Source organism: Callithrix jacchus, chromosome 12, assembly GCF_049354715.1.
Source record: "Callithrix jacchus isolate 240 chromosome 12, calJac240_pri, whole genome shotgun sequence".
In the NCBI taxonomy this organism is placed as follows: Eukaryota; Metazoa; Chordata; class Mammalia; order Primates; family Cebidae; genus Callithrix; species Callithrix jacchus.
The window spans coordinates 85665273-85685998 of record NC_133513.1 but is presented as its reverse complement, the minus strand read 5'-3'; the positions used below and the strand labels follow the sequence as shown (position 1 = coordinate 85685998).

At 35.8% G+C, this 20726-nt stretch overlaps 1 protein-coding gene across 28 annotated transcripts in view; it reads right to left on the bottom strand.

Moving 5' to 3' along the window:
- EXOC6 (exocyst complex component 6) overlaps positions 1 to 20726 on the bottom strand; it is a 364881-nt gene that overhangs the window by 110139 nt on the left and 234016 nt on the right. For all 28 annotated transcript variants that reach the window (XR_013525005.1, XR_013525006.1, XR_013525007.1 and 25 more), the window contains 4 exons: positions 19871 to 19942; positions 15406 to 15503; positions 5257 to 5362; positions 1083 to 1192 (listed from right to left, as the gene is read on the bottom strand). Coding sequence is in view for 25 of the 28 variants with exons in the window: in XM_054243102.2 (XP_054099077.1) it covers positions 1083 to 1192; positions 5257 to 5362; positions 15406 to 15503; positions 19871 to 19942 (386 nt within the window). In the remaining 3 variants the exon portion in view is untranslated. The remainder of the gene's footprint in view (positions 1 to 1082; positions 1193 to 5256; positions 5363 to 15405; positions 15504 to 19870; positions 19943 to 20726) is intronic.

Below are 20726 nucleotides of genomic sequence, written 5' to 3'. Positions count from 1 at the left end.
TGTAACAATCAAAGATGTTTCTAGACATTGCCAAATTTGTGGGGAGGAGGTGTTAGCAGGAAAAGAAAATTATCCCCAGGTGAGAACTATTGCCTTAGATATAGGCTAACATTTTTACATCCTTTCACTTTTTATTAAAATGCTACTTTAAAAAATTTGTGGACCAGGCACAGTAGCTTGTGCCTATAATCCCAGCACTTTGGGAGGCGGAGGTGGGTAGACTGCTTGAGGTCAGGAGTTGGAAACCAGCTTGACCAACATGGCAAAACCTTGTCTCCACTAAAAATGCAAAAATTTGCTGGGTATAGTAGCACGCACCTGTGGTTCCAGCTACTTGGGAGGCTGAAGTGGGAGGATCACTTGAGCCCAGGAGTTCTAGGGTGCAGTGAGCCATAATTGTGCCACTGTATTCCAGACTGGGCAACAGAGTGAGATCCTGTCTCAAAACAAAACAAAAACAAATAAAAAAAGAACTACCATTCAACCCAGCAATCCCACTGGGGATATACCCAAAGGAAAATAAATAATTCTACCAAAAGACACATGTACCTATATGTTCATTAAAGCACTATTAACAATGGCAAAGACTGAGAATCAACCTAGGTGTCTATCAGTGTTAGATTGGATAAAGAAAATGTGCTACATAAACACCATGGAATGCTACACAGCCATAAAAAAGAACAAAATCATGTCCTTTGCAGCAACATGAATGCAGCTAGAGGCTATTATCCTAAGCAAACTAATGCAGGAACAGAAAACAAAATACTGCATGTTTTCACTTATAAGTGGGAGTTAAACACTAGGTACACATGGATGTAATGATGGAAACAACAGATACTGGGGACTACAAGAAGGGGAAGCAGGGGCTGAAAAACTACCTGTTGGGTACTATGCTCACTACCTGGGTGACAAGTTCAATCATACCCCAAACCTCAGCTTATACAATATGCCCATGTAACAAACATGTACCCCATGAATCTAAAATAAAAGTTGAGGGGAAAAAAACATCCTGGCATAAAAATAAAGTATTAATGTTTCATAAACAGTTATAACAAAAATGCATTTGTGGTTCATAAACTTACCTCCGGTGTAGTGACTCTGAAAATTTAAGGCTGGCATAAATAAATTCTTTAACTTGAATGTAAATATGAGGCACTGACTGAGACATGGGGAATTTCTTTGGGAAAGATTGCTGTAGAAAGACAAAGGTAATACTTTTTTGAAATTTTAGAAAAAGACATGCTAATCACCAAATATGTAAAATTAAATTGATTTCACATTTGAATAGTGAATACCTGCATCAAAAACTCTACTGTACGTTTCTACATTTTTGATATTTTATCAAAATATTTCTGAAGAAAATAATGTGGCACTGTACCCTTGTTTCTTAAATCATATTATCAGACTTCCAAAAAGCAGAGAAAATATATAATAATACCTTTGGTGAATTCTGATTATAAGCATTCTGTCTATAGGAGATGCCTAGCTGTCTGCTTCTTTGTGTACGTATTATACAAGAATCAGAGTGGCCATGAAAATTACAGGCCAGCTTTTTGGCTCAGAGTCATTAAATAATTCTAAGACTCACTCACTTCATTTACCTTCAGTAAAGGCTTGATGCCAATTCAAGAAGTTATCGATTTTATTCCATAACTCCTAGAATACCTTATGGCATGTTTCTGACCTCTGTGCCATTAAACACTGGTATGCAGCCAATAGCTTATATGGTGCTTCCTGGCTAAACTACTCTGTAAGTTATTATCCATTTGAAATTCTCAGTCTCTAAAAGGTAAACTCTTTCCAAGATTGTTATCAAAAACACCCCTCTTTTCTATTTCATTAAGTCTAATATACTCCTCTATCTTCACCTTCATTGCAACCTTGTTATATTGGTGAAAGTACCGTCACCAAGATCCCCAACGATCTCACAGTTGTTCAATCCAGTGATTTCTTCAGCTCTCATGTTACCTGACTGTTTTGAAAAATCTGACACAGTTGACCCACTCCTATTTAATTAATGATCTCTCCTTCGTTGGACTCCTGCCCGAACTGGTTTTCCTCCTTTTTCTCTACCTACTCTATTTCTCTTCCTCTAGCCATTACTCTAATTACTGCTTTAGCCATTACTTAATTATTGCTTAACTATGCTTTAGGGTTCTGTCCTAAACCCTCTCTTGCTACTACATATACTTTCTTTGGATGATCTCATATAGTCTTATGACTTCGATCATTATGCAAGTACCAATATCTCCAACCCTATGACTCCAAACCAAATCTTTCTCTTGGAAGTCCAAACCCATATATCTGCCTATTGAACAGTTACATTTGGCTGTACCATTTGAGACACACTCAATAGGTCCAAAAGTGAAATTATCATCTTTTTCTTCTAAATCAAGAAGAAATCTTGTGCTTCTTATCACAGTGAATGCTGCCACCATCTAAGGTAAAAACTTGGTTATCTGATTTGACCCCTTTATCTTTGTTACCCTTCATATGCACATAATCACCACCTCCTGTTGCTCCTACCTCCTAAGCAACTCAAATCAGCTTCAATGACCATAACCCTCATTCAGGGTACATACCCTCTTCTCTCAAGATAAATACCAAAGTCTTCTAGGCAGTCTCCCTGCCATTCTCCACATATTAGCCAGAGAGATCTTCCTAAACCACAAATCTAATGTTTTTATCACTTAAAATTCTTTCATGGCTTCCTATAACCCTCAGGAAAAAGGATAAACTCTCTAACACTGGTTATTAGGACCATTATGGTCTGGCCCTTTCTACTTCTCCAATTTACATCTCTTGAGCTTCATCTCTTGTACTTCATCCACTTTGACCTTTACGCAGACTTTCTGCATGCTGTATCCCCTATCTTAAGCAGTGCAAACTTCTGTGAATTACAATTTTGTATTTATTTTATCTACCCTCTTATTTTATCTAAAGTAAATAATTTCTTACTTATCTACCTACCTACCGAGTTTTTTTGAAACTCCATCTCGAATAAATAAATACACAAGCAGAGCTAGCATGTGAATCTAGTTTTAGTCTAGTGCTCTTCATACAGACACTAGTCTGAGGGTAGATAAAATAAATTAGAAATTGTAATTCACAGAAGGCTGCATAAAGGTCTTTGCACCTTGACAGCAAAGACTGAAAATGTAGCACATAGCCCTGTGTCGGGTATATAGTAGGCAGACGAAAAATATTTGAAATTATTTTAATGACATTAAAGGCAAAATATACATATGTGCTTATTTTGGCCAAATGATTCTAATAAAATTAACATAGCTATCCACAAAAATATTTTTGCATATATGTTTACTGCTACTCGTTCATTCATAATTTATGTTGAAAATAACTCAAGTTGAGAGATAGTTGCATATATTTTCTAACACATTTAATTGAAAATTATACTTAAACTGGGAAAAAATATACACACACAACCAAAAGACTTTATTAAGTAATTTATGAGATTTATTTTCCAGTTGTCATATTTCAATTTTCATGTGATTACAACTATTAACAGTTCTTCTTTTAAATAATGAGTGATACATAGACCAATGAAAACAACTCCTAAGAACGCAATCTTAAGAAGTACTGCATATATTAGAAACTCTCTACAAGCAAAATTAAACTTCCTTTTAACTATAAGCCTATTTAGAATAGTTTAATATGATTGGAAGAGATATTAGAGATTATTGAGCTCAACCTCCTCATTTGACAGATGAGGCACAAATGCACACGGAGGCTCAGTGGTTTGCCTATAATAAGCCACAAGCAGTCGGGTGCAATGGTTCATGCCTGTAATCCCAGCACTTTTGTGAGGCCAAGGCGGGCGGATCACCTTAGGTCAGGAGTTTGAGACCAGCCTGACTAACATGGTGAAATTCTGTCTCTAGTTAAAAAAAAAAAAAAAAATACAAAATTAGCCAGACATGATGGTACATGCCTGTAATCCCAGCTACTCGGGAGGCAGAGGCAGGAGAATCCCTTGAATCCAGGATGGAGAAGTTGCAGTGAGCTGAGATTGTGCCATTGCACTCCAGCCTGGGCAACAAGAGCAAAACTCTGTCTCAAAATAATAATAATTATTATCATCATCATCCACAAACAGAGCTAGCACATGAATCTAGACCTAGTCTAGTGCTCTTATACAGACACTAGCCTAAACAAATGCTTTACCAGTAACTAAAATAAAACTAAGCCATGAGATGGAGAATATTCTGGTGATATTTCTTGACAGAACAACTTTCACTGGGCTTTCAAAAAACACAGAGAACAATTATTCTGGCCTGTTTTATTAAAACATGGCTAACAGGTACATGTAATGGCAGCGTTAGCTACAATCTACAAGTTATCCATTAATTACCTGGTTCTGTATTTAGTGAGTAGTACAAATAATATGCTTAGTTTATGTATAAAAATATAACAAAAATTTAAAGTCACAATTCACTCAATTTTGTCTTGCTCATGCTGAAGTGATACAAATGTAGAAAAGTACTAAATTATAAAAGTTGGGAAAATAATAAGAGTAATGAGAAAAAAAAATAAAGAGTATACAAAAGTGACAGTTACAGGAAATATGACATCCTTTTCTAATGAGATCTAATTCTACCCAAAGATGCTAGATAGGTACAAGTGTGTATGTTTGTACGTATATGCACACACACATGCATTCATGTGCATTGTGAGAATCCCCTACATGGCTGGTCTACTTCCTTTCTCTACCCTGTCTTTTGTTCAGATATCTTGACTCCAAAAATGTATATATTCCTACTTCAGGAAGAAATCTATAGGTAGCTATTGCCTTCATAAATCACTTATTTAACCAAGATAAACTTTTTGTAAAAGTATACTACTTTTAAAATCTTCCACAGTGACAAACATTTCAAAGAAATTCTCCTCTCTTTCCCTAGGATATACTCTTATTACTACAAATCTACTTTTTCATTGGAATCCACTCAACATTAGTAACACCTCTCCTGGGAATCCACCTAACGTTTGAGGCAACTGCTTCTAGTATCCCCAGGAAAGTCCCTTCTTAACTTTATCAGAATCACAGCAGTAGTATTAGTAGTAATAACATACTCTTCAAAACATAACAAAACATAATTAATTTTCTCAAATAACACAATAAAATTTGCCCCCAAAGAAACCACTCTTATTTACAGTTTCATCTTAATATTTAATGTTATGTAGTAACAAATACAATGAATTTATTTTTAAGAAAATCCTTAAATTAAAAACTAGCTGTACCTTTTCAAGGTCTGGATCTTGAAAGGGAAATTTGCTGATGACAATTTTATATTCTTCTTCATTGACAATAGGGATGGGGCTGTAATTATCTTCTTCAAAAATGTCCCTGTTAGGAAGGGAAAACTGAAAACTTATCATTACAAAACATATTAGAGTACTATAAGACAACACCTTAAAAAACCCCAATTATTACAAAAGCAGTTTTTATTGTCAATTAAAGGTCCAAATAGGAATATACTGCCTAACCATCCAGAGTTCTAAAATTCAACATCAAATAAGTCTTGTCCCTCAAAATCCAGGTATAATGTCCTTTTTCCAGTAGGCTGTTTTACAAAATCTCAGCACTTTAGTTTTCCAGTCTAGAACAATTCTCAGGATGATATAGTCTGAACAAGCTCATTACCTGTAACTAAAAAAGGTTTCATGTAATGGAGAGTATTCGTGTCATGATTTTTTTTTCTACGGCAAAGTCTCACTCTGTCACCCAGGCTGCAGTGCAGTGGCATGATCTTGGCTTACTGTAGCCTCCACCTCCCAAGTTCAAATGATTCTCCTGCCTCAGCCTCCCAAGTAGCTGGGATTACAGGCATGTAAAACCATGCCCTGCTAAGTTTTGTATTTTTAGTTGAGATGGGGTTTCACAGTGTTAGCCAGGATGATCTCGATCTCCTAACCTCATGATCCACCCACCTCAGCTTCCCAAAATGCTGGGATTACAGGCATGAGCCATCACATCCAGCCTCCTGTTGTAATTCTTGATAGGAATAATTCTCAAGTTATATATCTTGTGTCTTCTCTTTTCCCAATGAGATTATAAACTCTTGAAGATCAAAACAACGTGTTATATTTGTTTAGTCTCTTACATGTCATGATTAGAAATGGATCTTTTATAGATGGTGAGGCAGAAACAGTTACTGCTCATCAAATATCCATGTGCTGTCCTGTATACCCACTTGCAGTTAGGCAGGGCCATATGACCAGTTTTGGGCATTGGGCTGTGAATGGAAGTGACATGTAGTACTTTGAGTCTAAAGTCCTTATGAGCCAATTGTGCAAACTTCCTTCCCATGGTGACATGGAAGACAAGATGTTGAAAAGTTAGAATCACAAATGCAAATAGCTTGGATCGCTGAGTACTAAACCTATTTCAGGCTTCTGTGTGAGAAATAAAATGTGTTCATTCACTGAGATTTGGGTATTTTCGTTGCTGCAGCATAACCAAGGCTGTCCTAATGTAATTGTCATCCAATCATCAATTTCCTTTTAATAAAATAATTCAGTTTAATATTTACTGAGCGCCTATATGTGCTGGACTCTGGGCTGTGATGAAAATTCCCTACCCCATGAAGATAAACAAAAGATAGCTGTTCTCAAATCTAATAGGAGAGATAGATATGCAAATAAATTATAACATTTCTAATGCTGTGTTATACATACAAGAAGTGCCATGTTCAGAAAAAGGACAAAGGAAGAAATGACTATCAGAGGACATGGGGAATATCTCATGGAAAGTTATACAGAGAAGTTATGGGTCCCATGGGGTCTTTAAAGATGAAAAAAAATTCTAAAGAGATTATGGGAGAAAAGTATTCTAGACCACTGGAACATACATGCAAAAGTGTAAGCAGTGAAAAACCATTAGTCTGTGGGGCAGGGTGTAAAACCACAGGTAGTGCAGTATTACTAAAGTGTAAAGAGACATGGTGAAAAATGAGGTTGGACAGGTGGGCAAACTGAGACACTCAGATTTTACCCTGTAGGCATTAAAAGGTTTTAGGAAAGGGAATGTCATAGGCAGATAATCACTGTGTGGAGGATAAACTGGAAAAAGTCTGATAATGAACACAGCAAAGCCATTTAGAAAGACTGAAGAATAATCTAAATAAAAGACGACGAGGGTCTGAATTAAAGCTGCACAGTAGGGGTAGAAAAAAAGGAGATAGCATAAATGAGAGCACTATTAAAAAAAAATTTTTTTTTTTGAGACAGGGTCTCACTCCATCAACCAGGTTGGAGTACAGTGGCGAAATGTCAGCTCACTACAGCCTCTGCCTTCTGGGGTTCAAGCTGTTCTTCCACTTTAGCCTCCCAAGTAGCTGGGACTACAGGGTGTGTGCCACTAACCATGCCCAGCTCTACCAAAAAATACAAAAATTATATTTTTGTATTTGCTTCCACTAATTCTGTTTCATTCTACACAGTTTAAACATAAAATAAATGGTTAAATGGCAGGTCTGAGTGCGGTGGCTCACGCCTGTAATCTTTGGAAAGCTGAGGCGGGCAGCACTTTGGGAGACAGCAGGGACAGAACACTTGAGGCCAGCCTGGGCAATATAATGAAACCCTGACTCTGTTTTAAAAATAAAAATAAAAATGATGAAAGGTTAAAGACAAGTTACAGAGAAAGTAACTACTAGAAGACAATAAACTACTCACTTTATACAAATGCCAGGGAACCAGTTACTATGCAAGAAGAGATAATTCAATGAATGGCACATTTATATTCTAAAAATGTTAATGTAGTCTTAAAATGATTTGTTTACAGAACCAAATTCTATAAACATGTACAAGTTCCTACTCTGTGAGGCACTATACTAGAGCTAGGCAATCAAGAATATAAATAGCTCTATGGCATTGGTCTAGACCATAATTTTAAAAAATATAACCCCAAAAACAGAGGCAACAAAAGCCATAGTTGACAAACAGAACTGCATGAAACTAAAAAGCTTCTGTACAGCAAGGGAACAACTAACAGAATGAAGAGTCAAGTTATAGATTGGGAGAAAATATTTGCTGATATATATCTGATAAATATAGTAAGAAGTATCCAAAATACGTAAGGAACTCAATAGCATAAAAACAAGTAACTCAATTAAAAAGTAGGCAAAGGACCTGAATAGACATTTCTCAAAAGAAGACACACAAATGTCCAACAGGTATACAGACCAGGAATAAGCAAAGCTTAACATTACTAATCATCAGGGAAATGCAAATTAAAAATCCAATGCAGTGTCCCCTTACAGCTGTTACAATGGCTATTATCTAAAAGATGCAGGTAAGTGTTAGTGAGGCTGCGGAGAAAGGGAACCCTTGCACACTGCTGACAATGTAAATTAGTATAGCCATTATGAAAAACAGGATGGCGGTTCCTCAAAAAACCAAAAATGGAACTACTACATGATCCTAGCAATCTTAATTCTGGGTACATAACCAAAAGAACTGAAATCAGTATCAGGCCGGGGGCAGTGGCTCACATCTGTAATCCTACCACTTTGGGAGGCTGAGGCAGGTCACTTGAGGTCAGAGTTCGAGACCAGCCTGGCCAAGATGGTAAAACCGCATCTGTATTAAAAATACCAAAATTAGCTCAGCATGGTAGTGCACACCTGTAATCCCAGCTACTTGGGAGGCTGAGACAGGAGAATCACTTGAACTTGGAAGGCAGAGGTTGCCCTGAGCCAAGATCACACTGCTGCATTCCAGCCTGGGTGACAGAGCAAAAACTCCATCTTAAAAAAGATAATAAAAGTTAAAAAAAATCAGTATCGCAAAGAGATATCTGCACTCCCATGTTCACTGCAGCATTATTCACAATAGCCCAAACATGGAATCAACCTTTGAATGGACAAAGAAAATGTATATATACACAATGGAATACCATTCAGCCCTATAAAAGAAAGAAATTCTGTCATTTGCAACAAGGATGAAGCTTGAGGACATTATGCTAAATGACACTAGTTAGGCATAGAAAGTCAAATACTGCATAATCTCACTTATATGGGGAATCTAAAAAAGTCACACTCATAGAAGTAGAGAGAAGCATGATTTCTGGTTTACAGGTTACCAGAGGGAAAGGCAATCAGAAAGTAGGGTAGGCAGGGTAGGGAGACAGCAAGATATTCATCAAAGAGTACAGCTGCTGTTAGGAGAAATAGGTTTTTGAGATCTATTCCACAGCAAGGGGACTATAGTTAAGAATAATGTAACATATATTTCAAATTATTAACAGTAGATTTTAAATATTTGCAACACTAAAAAACAAGTATGTGAGGTGGTAGATATGTTAACTTGCTTGATTTAATCATTCCATAATGTATACAATATATCAAAACATCAAACTGTATCTCATAAATCTATACAATTACTGTCAATTAAAAATAAAATAATTAAAAGCACATAGATACCCAAATAATAGAAATATAAAACATTATGGCTCATAGTATAGTGAGAGACAGCTGCATACAGATAAACTGTGACATTAGTCAGGTTATAAATTCTGTCATGAAAGTAGCCAAATTTTGAATATCACTCAATATTGATGGTAATGTTTCTTTTTCCCCAATTTAACTGTTAGGTTGTCAATTTACTACTTAGAAAATATTTGAGGATACAGGTCAGAGATAACCAAAGCTTAATTAAGTTCTGCTACATCCTAAAAGTATAGGCAAAAAGCATGATCTGGAAGAGTGTTAAAAGTAGAAGTCAAAATATATTTGGAAATTATGTATTACAATTGACATGCTATCATTTGTTCTCCTCCACTATTACTTTGGAGGATATGTGAATGAAGCTATTAGCTTCCCAGAGAGAAAACAATACCTCATGGTTTCCCCAGTCTTGACGAACAATCTTACTACTAGAAGTCTTAAGATAGGTAAGAGAGAATAGCTGGCCCAATACAAGCTATCAACAGTTAGGAAAACATAAATACTCTTCTGAAGTGGCCAATTAAATAACATCAACTCTGTCAGATTTTATATCTGTAAAAATATCCTATTACATCATATTATACATTATATCATAGCATATATGTTCTAGATTACCATCTTTATCAGTAAACATTACCTTTATTTTTAAAATAGTTAATATAAATAATTGTTGATAGTTACATATGACTCATCAAGACTGTCAACTATCCATCTGGGTTAGCATCCAGACATTATCACTCCTGAAGAATGTAAATACAAAAAACTCAAATAAGGATTTGTTTAGTTGATTTTAATAGACATATCTTACCTTATGAGCCACTTAGGCATTATAAAAAAAATTTTATTTAAGAGACAGGGTCTTGCCCTATTGTGCAGACTGGAATGCACTGGTATGATTATAGCTCCTCAGCCTCAAACACCTGGGCTCAAGTAATCCTCCTGCCTCAACCTCCCAAGTCGCTGGGATTATAGGTGTGCACCACCATGCCCAGCTAATTTTTTTTTATTTTTTATTTGTAGAGACAGAGTCTAACTATCTTGTCCAGGCTGGTCTGAAACTCCTGGCCTCAAGCGATCCTCCCATCTTGGCCTCCCAAAGTGCTGGGATTACAGGCATGGGCCACCTCACCCTGTTGGAAGAGTTCTATTACAGTATTCAGAAGATCAACCTCCATAGTTTTGAAAGCTGAAGCGATAAGTGCTAAGCTGGTAATAAATCATCTAACATACTTTTATTTTAATATCAGCAAATATTGACATATTACTTCTATCATATTTTGGGTAAACAAGATATAAATCCTCAAGATTGACTTTTTATTCCCCAAAGGGAAGAAGAATGGAGAGAAAGAGAGAAAGGAGAAAGGAAGGAAAAATTTTAGTAATTAAAGGGGGGCATATTTCTCTTCTCATGTCACTAAAAAGTTATACAGATATTAAAATACTTTTGTTAATGGCCTGCAGAGAAGTGGTTAAAGCAAAAGTAATTTTCTCATTTAGATTCCTTAAAATTCTTAACCTAGTAATGTTGTTTGCAAAAACAGCACTTTCTCAAAACAAAATTTAAAAACTGTAAATTTCTGTCTCTAATGCAAAATATCTCTGAATACTTATAGCCTTATAAGTATTTGATCATTTATTAGAAAAAAAATATAGATATTAGAACTACAAGTAAGTATAATTAAAAACTGATTATAAATGTTACAGCCACTATGGAAAACAGTATGGTATTTCCTCAAAAAATTAAAGCTATCCTTACCATATGCTCCAGCATTTCACTTCTGAATATAAACCCAAAAGATTTGAAAGCAGGGACTCAAATAGATATACGTATACTGTACTCACATTCACAGCAGCATTACTCACAATAGTCAAAAGGTGGAAAGAGCCTAAACGTCCAACAACAGATGAACTGACAAGATTTGGTACAGACAATGGAATATTAGCCAGCCTTAAAAATGACTGAAATTCTGACATGCTACAACATGGATGAACCTTGAAGACACTGCATTAAGTGAAATGATCCAGACACAGAAGAACAAACATATATGATTCCACTTACACGAGATACCTAGAGCAGTCAAATTTTAGAAACAAAGCAGAGTGGTGGTTGCCAGAGGCTGGGGAAAGGAGGAAATGGGGAGTTCTTGTTAAGTGAGTACAGAGATTCTATTTGGGAAGATGAAAAAGTTCTGGAGATGGATGGTGGTGACAGTTCGCAAATATGTGACTGCACACCACTGAAGTACCAATGAGAAGGAAGATAAAACGTACCAGAATCTCTGGGACACACTTAAAACAGTGTCTAGAGGAAAATTTATAGCAATAAATGCCCACATGAGAAGTAAGAAAAGATCTAAAATCGACACCCTATCATCAAAATTGAAAGAGCTAGAGGAGCAAGATAAAAAACTCAAAACCTAGCAGAAGACAAGAAATAACTAAGATCAGAGCAGAACTGAAGGATTTAGAGACACAAAAACACCCTTCAAAAAAAATCAATAAATCCAGGAGATGGTTTTTTGAAAAGATAAACAAAACAGAGAGACCACTAGCCAAATTAATAAAAAAGAAAAGAGACAATCAAAAACAATAAAGGGGAAATCACCACAGATTCCTCAGAAATACAAACCATCATCAGAGATTACTACAAACAGCTCTATGCACATAAACCAGTAAACCTGGAAGAAATGGATAAATTCCTGGACACTTATACCCTCCCAAGCCTAAACCAGGAAGAAGTTGAAACACGGAATAGACCAATAACAAGAGAAGTTGAGGTAGCAATTAATAGCTTACCAACCAAAAAAAGCCCAGGTCCAGATGAGTTCACAGACAAATTCTACCAGACATACAAAGAGGAGCTGGTACCACTCCTTCTGAAACGATTCTAAACAATCCAAAAAGAGGGAATCATTTTATGAGACCAACATCATCGTGATATCAAAACCTGGCAGAGACTCAACAAGAAAAGAAAACTTCAGCCAATATCCGTGATGAACATAGATGTAAAAATCTTCAATAAAATACTGGTAAACTGATTGCAACAGCACATTAAAAAGCGTATCCACCATAATCAAGCAGGCTTCATCGCAGGGATGCAAGGCTGGTTCAGCATATGCAAGTCTATAAACGTAATTCGCCACATAAACAGAACCAAAGACAAAAACCACTTGATTATCTCAATAGATAAAGAGAAGGCCTTTGACAAAATTTAATAGCTCTTTATGCTAAAAACTCTCAATAAACTAGGTATCAATGGAACAATCTCAAAATAATAAAAGCTATTTATGAGAAACGGACATATCATACAGAATGGGCAAAAACTGGAAGCATTCCCTTTGAAATCAGGCACTAGACAAGGATGCCCTCTCTCACCACTCCTATTCAATATAGTATTGGAGGTCCTAGCCAGAGCAATCAGACAAGAAAAAGAAATAAAGGGTATTCAATTAGGAAAGGAGGAAGTCAAATTGTCTCTAATTGCAGATGACGTGATTGTATATTTAGAAGACCCTATCGTCTCAGCCCAAAATCTCCTGAAACTGATAAGCAACTTCAGCAAAGTCTCAGGATACAAAATCAATGTGCAAAAATCAGAAGCATTCCTATACACCAATAAGACTTAAAGAGAGCCAAATCAAGAACAAACTGCCATTTACAATTGCTACAAAGAGAATAAAATATTTAGGAATACAACTAACAAAGAATATAAAGGACCTCTTCAAGAACTACAAACCGCTGCTCAACAAAATAAGAGAGGACACAAACAGATGGAGAAACATTCCATGCTCAAGGTTAGGAAGAATCATTACCATGAAAATGGCTGCACTGCCCAAAGTAATTTAAAGATTCAACACTATCCCCATCAAGCTACCAATGACCTTCTTCACAGAACTGTAAAAAACTACCTTAAACTTCATATGGAACCAAAAAAGAGCCCACATAGCCAAGTCAATTCTAAGCAAAAAGAACAAAGCTGGAGGCCTCACGCTACCTGACTTCAAACTATACTACATGCTAATCAAAACAGCATGGTACTCGTATTAAAACACAGATATAGACCAATGGAACAGAACAGAGGTCGGGAGGCAACGCCACACATCTACAACCATCTGATCTTTGACAAACCTGACAAAAACAAGCAATGGGGAAAGGATTCCCTGTTTAATAAATGATGTTGGGAAAACTGGCTGGCCATGTGCAGAAAGCAGAAACTAGACCCCTTCCTGACACCTTACACTAAAATTAACTCCAGATGGATTAAAGACCTAAACATAAGACCGAACACCAGCCGGGCGCGGTGGCTCAAGCCTGTAATCCCAGCACTTTGGGAGGCCGAGGCGGGTGGATCACGAGGTCAAGAGATCGAGACCATCCTGGTCAACATGGTGAAACCCCGTCTCTACTAAAAATACAAAAAATTAGCTGGGCATGGTGGCACGTGCCTGTAATCCCAGCTACTCAGGAGGCTGAGGCAGGAGAATTGCCTGAACCCAGGAGGCGGAGGTTGCAGTGAGCCGAGATCACGCCATTGCACTCCAGCCTGGGTAACAAGAGCGAAACTCCATCTCAAAAAAAAACAAAAAAAAACAAAAAACACCTAATACCATAAAAACCCTAGAAGAAAACCTAGGCAAAACCATTCAGGACATAGGCATAGGCAACGACTTCATGACTAAAACACCAAAAGCATTGGCAACAAAAGCCAAAATAGAAAAAAGAAATCTAATTAAACTCCAGAGCTTCTTCACAGCAAAGAAACAATCATTACAGTGAACTGGCAACCAACAGAATGGGAAAAAATTTTTGCAATCTACCCATCTATCAAAGGACTTACACCCAAAATCTACAAAGAACTAAAACAGATTTACAAGAAAAAAACGAACAAACCCATTCAAAAGTGGTCAAAGGATATGAACAGACACTTTTCAAAAGAAGACATATGAGGCCAACAGACATATGAAAAAATGCTCATCATCACTGGTCATTAGAGAAATGCAAATCAAAACTGCATTGTGATACCATCTCACGCCAGTTAGAATGGTGATCATTAAAAAATCTGGAGACAACAGATGCTGGAGAGGATGTGGAGAAATAGGAACACTTTTACACTGCTGGTGGGAGTGTAAATTAGTTCAACCATTGTGGAAGACAGTGTGGTAATTCCTCAAGGACCTAGAAATAGAAATTCCATTTGACCCAGCAATCCCATTACTGGGTATATATCCAAAGGATTATAAATCATTCTATTATAAGGACACATGCACATGTATGTTCATTTCAGCACTGTTTACAACAGCAAAGATTTGGAACCAACCCAAATGCCCATCGATGATAGACTGGACAGGGAAAATGTGGCACATATACACCATGGAATACTATGCAGCCATAAAAAATGAAGAGTTCATGTCCTTTATAGGAACATGGATGAACCCAAAAACCATCATTCTCAGCAAACTGACATAAGAACAGAAAATCAAACACCGCATGTTCTCACTCATAGGCGGGTGTTGAACAATGAGAACACATGGACACAGGGAGGGGAGCATCACACATTGAGGTCTGTAGGGGGGGACTAGGGGAGGGGCAGTTGGGGGTAGGGAGTTGGGGAGGAATAATGTGGGGAGAAATGCCAGATATAGGTGAGGGGAATGGAGGCAGCAAACCACATTGCCATGTATGTACCTATGCAACAATCCTGCATGTTCTTTACATGTACCCCAGAACGTAAAATGCATTTATATACACATACATATAGACACACACACACACACACACACACACACATATATACACAAAGAAACTGGCTAAGATAGTAAATTCTATGTGTACTTTACTACAATAAAAAATGAATATAAGCATGTTTATTAATATGCAAATTAACTACTTGAGCATTTGACAAACATATTCATTATATTAAGGCACCATGACTTAGACTGACCTGAAAACTCCAGCCCATTTCTTAAGCAGTGTTTCATTGTATTGATCTCTTATTTCAAATAATAGGTCAAAAAGTCGGTTCACTGGAAAACCATAACCCTAAAAACAACAACAACAACAACAAAAGACGGATAAACAAGTGTACAAAAATATTCATTAAAAATGTTGGGAATACTAGAAAATCATCTGGAAGGAATCACTAGATCCCACTGTATGCCATTCCCACAGTAAGAAAAAAAAAAGATATCCTTTTGACTTTCTACTACATTGCATTAGGTTAAAAAGAGGTCCAGAAAGAGTTTTATGAGAATAGAATGATTTTTCCTTTCTTCTCTCTCTTTTCAGTAACGATTACACTGTTAGCCTTAAAAAGTATTAGAAGTCAAGCCTGGAAGGAAAAATTCAAAATAAGTATTTACATAATAGTATGTTATGGCACCACTTGGGAAGTATATCAGAAGAAAAGGGAATGGATTCTGTCTGAGACAGGCTGGCTTCCTTTTGCACCTTCAATTTAAGACTGAGTTTGTCACATACTGGGAAAATTTACATCTTTCCATCAAACATTCACACTCCCAAACTTTTTTCTTTTCCGACTCCAAACTCACTGAAATCTTACCCATATCAGGACCAAACATGCTCTCTCACCTCACAGAATTCTCCACTTGCATCTCCCAAGACTTCTCTCTCCATCATTGTTCTTGAGCCTATCTCCTTCAACAGAAACCATTCCATGGGTTATCTTTTTACTCTTATGTCTTTAGTTTCCAGAGACACCTTTCTCTTGGCTAAATAAACATGCTAAATTGTTTCCCATCTTTAATCCAAGAAAAACAAGGACCAAAAAAGCTCTCCCTCAATTTTCTGTAGCCTGTCAGCTGCCTGCATCACTCCCTGCATAGCCAAATGTACTACAATCTGACTCCCACTTCTATTCCTTTATTTAAACTACTCAACAATGTCACAGACTATCTCTTAAATATCAGATTCAAAGATCTCGCCCTACCTGACAACTCTTTCTTGAAATTCTTCTGCTTTGACTTCTATAACACCAATCACTCTTCTTGTTCTCCTTTTACATCCATGTACAATCCTTTCAGTTCCCTTGTGTAACTTCTATCTCTATCCTTTAATCTTTTCTTCTAGCTCCTGAGGGCAATCTCAAACCTAATGACTTCAACCTATGGTGATTATTCCAAATCTGAATCTCTAGCTAGGTCTCTCTAAATTCCAAATATTTAATTCCAATACCTGTTTCATCTCCATTCAGTCAGCCAGCAAGTACATTAAACTTATTTCCTCTCTTTCCAACGAAATCAAATGTTCCTCTTATTTCCTATCCATATTAACGCTATCATCAACCCAGTTTATCCATAGACAATCTAGAAAAAAATCTAAACAATCCCTGCCACACACACATCAGTCACCAAATTCTGACTTTACCTCTTTTCAAATCAAATCTATCATTCTCCATTATCTACCCATCTTTCTTTCTTCCAGAAATATTCTTAGTGCCATTGCTTTATCTCAGATCCTTAATATCTCTTACCCAGACCATTGAAAAAGCTTCCTAAACTAAAATTTCAACCATCTGTCTCTTTCTATCTATTTCCTAGATTCTCAACATTACCATTCAAAACTGTAAATCTGATTGTGCCATTCCCCTGGCTAAAAACTACAAAATGCTTACTAAACTCCCACAAGACATCCCATAATCTGGGTCAAACCACCTCATCAGTTTTATCACCACTATTTGCCCTTGGTTGTTCACACCTACAGTTTCTAACACCAACAAACTGCTCAGTTTCACTTTCACCACAACGTGCCTTTATCTATAGTTTACACATGGTATTTTCTCTTCCATTAATGCCCTTTCTTTCTTATCTATTAGCTGAACTCCTTCTTCAAAGCTCAGCTCAAGTTTCAACTTTCCATACAACCTTATTCAACTCCTGGAATCTAAGACAGTCATTCCATCTTCTGCAAGCCCAAAGCTCTCTAACATATTGCTGCATTAGCATGCCTTATTAAACATCTTATTTGTTTGCAACTTACCTTGAAGCCAAGGATTTTGATGAAGCCAAGGATTTTGAATTTCTTGAAGCCAAGGATTTTTATGTCCCTACTACTGTCTTACTGACTTTTATGTCTCTACCATTTTATACATCAACTAAACTGCTAACATGTATTCGGTACTCAAAAATGTTAATAAAGGAATCAATAAATGTTTACTTGTTATTTGCCTAGCAGGCAGCAAGCAATATACATATGCTGGTATTACTTTTTTACTTTATTCTTTAGTTAGCTTTGTTTTAGATGATAAAATACTGGCATTTTAAAGAGTAAAATTTCCTGAGGGTGGCAGGGGTGATTTAAAAAACTAAATATTATGTAACATTCTTAATTATTTTTCATGAAAAGACACTCACAAGTTCTTCAATTAATAGTTATAAATATAAAAGCCCGCAATCATTAATTCAGTGTAAGATCAATCTAATACTGAGCCTGTCAGCTTTCAGTGAAATGAAAATACTGCAGAAACTCTGAATAAATATGAAGAACTGATTTGTCTTCTCTAGTCATATTTCAAAGCAATTAATATGAGAAAGGTATCCTTGCAAGGGCTACGGAACTATCACTGTTGCTTTTACAATCCCAATATTACCTAAATATTATCTTTGACTTTTCTTTGATTCTCTGGAGAATTCCTTGGTACCATATAAAATACTCTAGATGCAGCTGTACTCAGAGTCCAGTATAAGAGCTGTTTATTACAGTCTACAAAGATATAAGGACTCTGCACCACAATACAAATTGATGCTGCTACCTGTATTGAAAAAAAGTCTTGCTTGTACCAAGATGCCAACTGCACTGAACGTTGTACTTGGTGATACAGTTAATTTACATTCTGAGGACAGCTCCTTTTTGTTATGGATCTAATAGACAATTTGCAGGCTAGTAACAAACAGTTTTCAGACCACTGGTCCCCAGACCACACTTTGAGTAGCAGTGCTTTAAGTCGTTAAGGATAGCAAAATTACTATCGAAAATTCCTATGACTTTTGCTCTCTATGGCAAAAAAAGCAATTACTTTTGCACCAACCTAATATCTCAAACTACTTAGAAATGGGCCTCCAAAATTTGGACAGACCCAAATAAAACTCACCAAAAGTGTTCTTGCAGTGAGATCAATATTACAGATACATACACTCATCATGAAATTTATGAAAACAACCAAAAAACCCACATTACTCTGTTGTTACAAAATAAGCCATACAAAACTATAATTCTAAGATGCAAAGACTCTTCAGATGAAGAAAATAGTTTAAATCAGGATTTCCCAAAGCATATTATATAAAGTTCTAGATCTAATCGATGTTCTAAGGGGGAAAAAGATTCAAGGGTCAAATATATTGGAGAAATGCTACATAGTCATCTTGCTTTTAGAAACGTATGGGTATAAATTTGCTCTCAGAAAGGTTTTCAGTGGAGAAATACATTTTGCTCTTGGAACACAAAACACTTTTCTTAAGTAACATCTCTTATCACAGTTTGGAAAATGCTAATCTGTACTTGACAAAAAGTTACTTCTCACCATAAAATCCCATAAATTTACACAGGAAAACAAAATGCAATCAATACTTTATTATCTGTGATCAAGTAGGAAGGACAAGCTAGAAATCTCAAAACTCTGATATTGAAAATCACAAAAATATTGGGTTTTGAAATAATTTAATTTTAAGCTTATTTTTTGTTTGTTTGTTTCAGAGTCATGCTCTGTTGCCCAGGCTGGAGAGTAGTGGTATGATCGCAGCTCACTGAAACCTCCACCTACCGGGTTGAAGCAATCCTCCTTATTTTTAAAAAGAAAAAAACCACAACTCAAAAAAGTAAAGTGATTCGCTCATAGAACACATGAAGACTAGGAAACTAGGAAAAAATGAATGTACAGTTTTCAAATTATGTGTTTTCATATAAAGTATTGTATTTAAAACTAAAAACAATTCTGAAAATTAGTAATAAACCCATTTTCACAAATGAGGATCTAAGGCTTAAAGAACTTGCAGGCATACAATTAGTAAACAGCACAGGCAGAACAGGAACTTTGGGTCTGTGTAATTCCAGAACCCACTGCTCACTGCCCAGGCAGAATTTATATCTTCTAATTTCTAGTTCAGGGTTCTTTCCATTATACTCTGTATTTTTTTCACTGTAAAAATACTTTATTCTAACTGAATGATCAATATTTTAAAAGATGATAGCATCCCTGATCTCTGTCTAAGCTTCATAATTGAAAAGGAAGTGTATGAATAGTCCTGCGTAATAGCAGAATACCAATACACAGGTAAACATTTATTACTACTAATTTACTGCCATTAATCTACAACAACATAAATGAGTATAGCCCATATTTTATATATTTTTGAGTGCTCAGAATAACCATTAATTGTTAGGTTATCACCCACCTGCAAAGTATCTGCAAATATTACAATGAGATTCTTCAGCTCCAGAACAAGATCAGGATCCGTGCAATAGGACTAAGGGTAGAAACACACAAACAAACAAAACAAAACACCGACAACAACAAACCAGAGTCAGAGAATTAAAAACCAAAAAATATGATCCTGATAATATTTCTTTTAAGCTGCCAGATTTATAATAAGTTTAAAATCTCGGTTGGTTAGATCCAAAACTGACCTTCTCTATTCAGTATAAATTTTTAGAGGGAGATCATAATATGATACTTATGATACTTATGTTTCTAAAAGTTTTTAGATTTTAAGAAACTACTTAAACTGAAAAAAGTTTATATATAGACTATGTATGTTCACTTTTCATCGATTTATTTTCCATCTTATAAAAGTGATACTGCATATTACCTCTTCCAATAAAAGAATGACAATTTCAGTATTTTCTTAGTAATTAACCAAAAGAAAACTATTAATTTCAAGCGGACAGTGAGATTTACTCTGTCCCTGTCATACCATTTAATAAGATTTTGAAAGTGATATGTTACATTTAATATGACTTCATATTTGGTATCATGAAATTAACAGAAAACATACTTTAATTCTATATATTCAGAGCTGATCTGAATATCAACCCTGATAAAATGTATTGTTCTTTATTAATATGTTAGGAAAAGTTGTGGTTCATTGGATAGTGTATCAAGAATCTATGTTCCCGATAAATAAAAATGTACATACTTATAATCTTCATATCACATGAGGTAACAATTATTCTTCAATATTTTTAAAATCTCAATTATCAATTATAAAATTATTACAGACAAAATTTTAAATATGAAAATATGTTAATAAA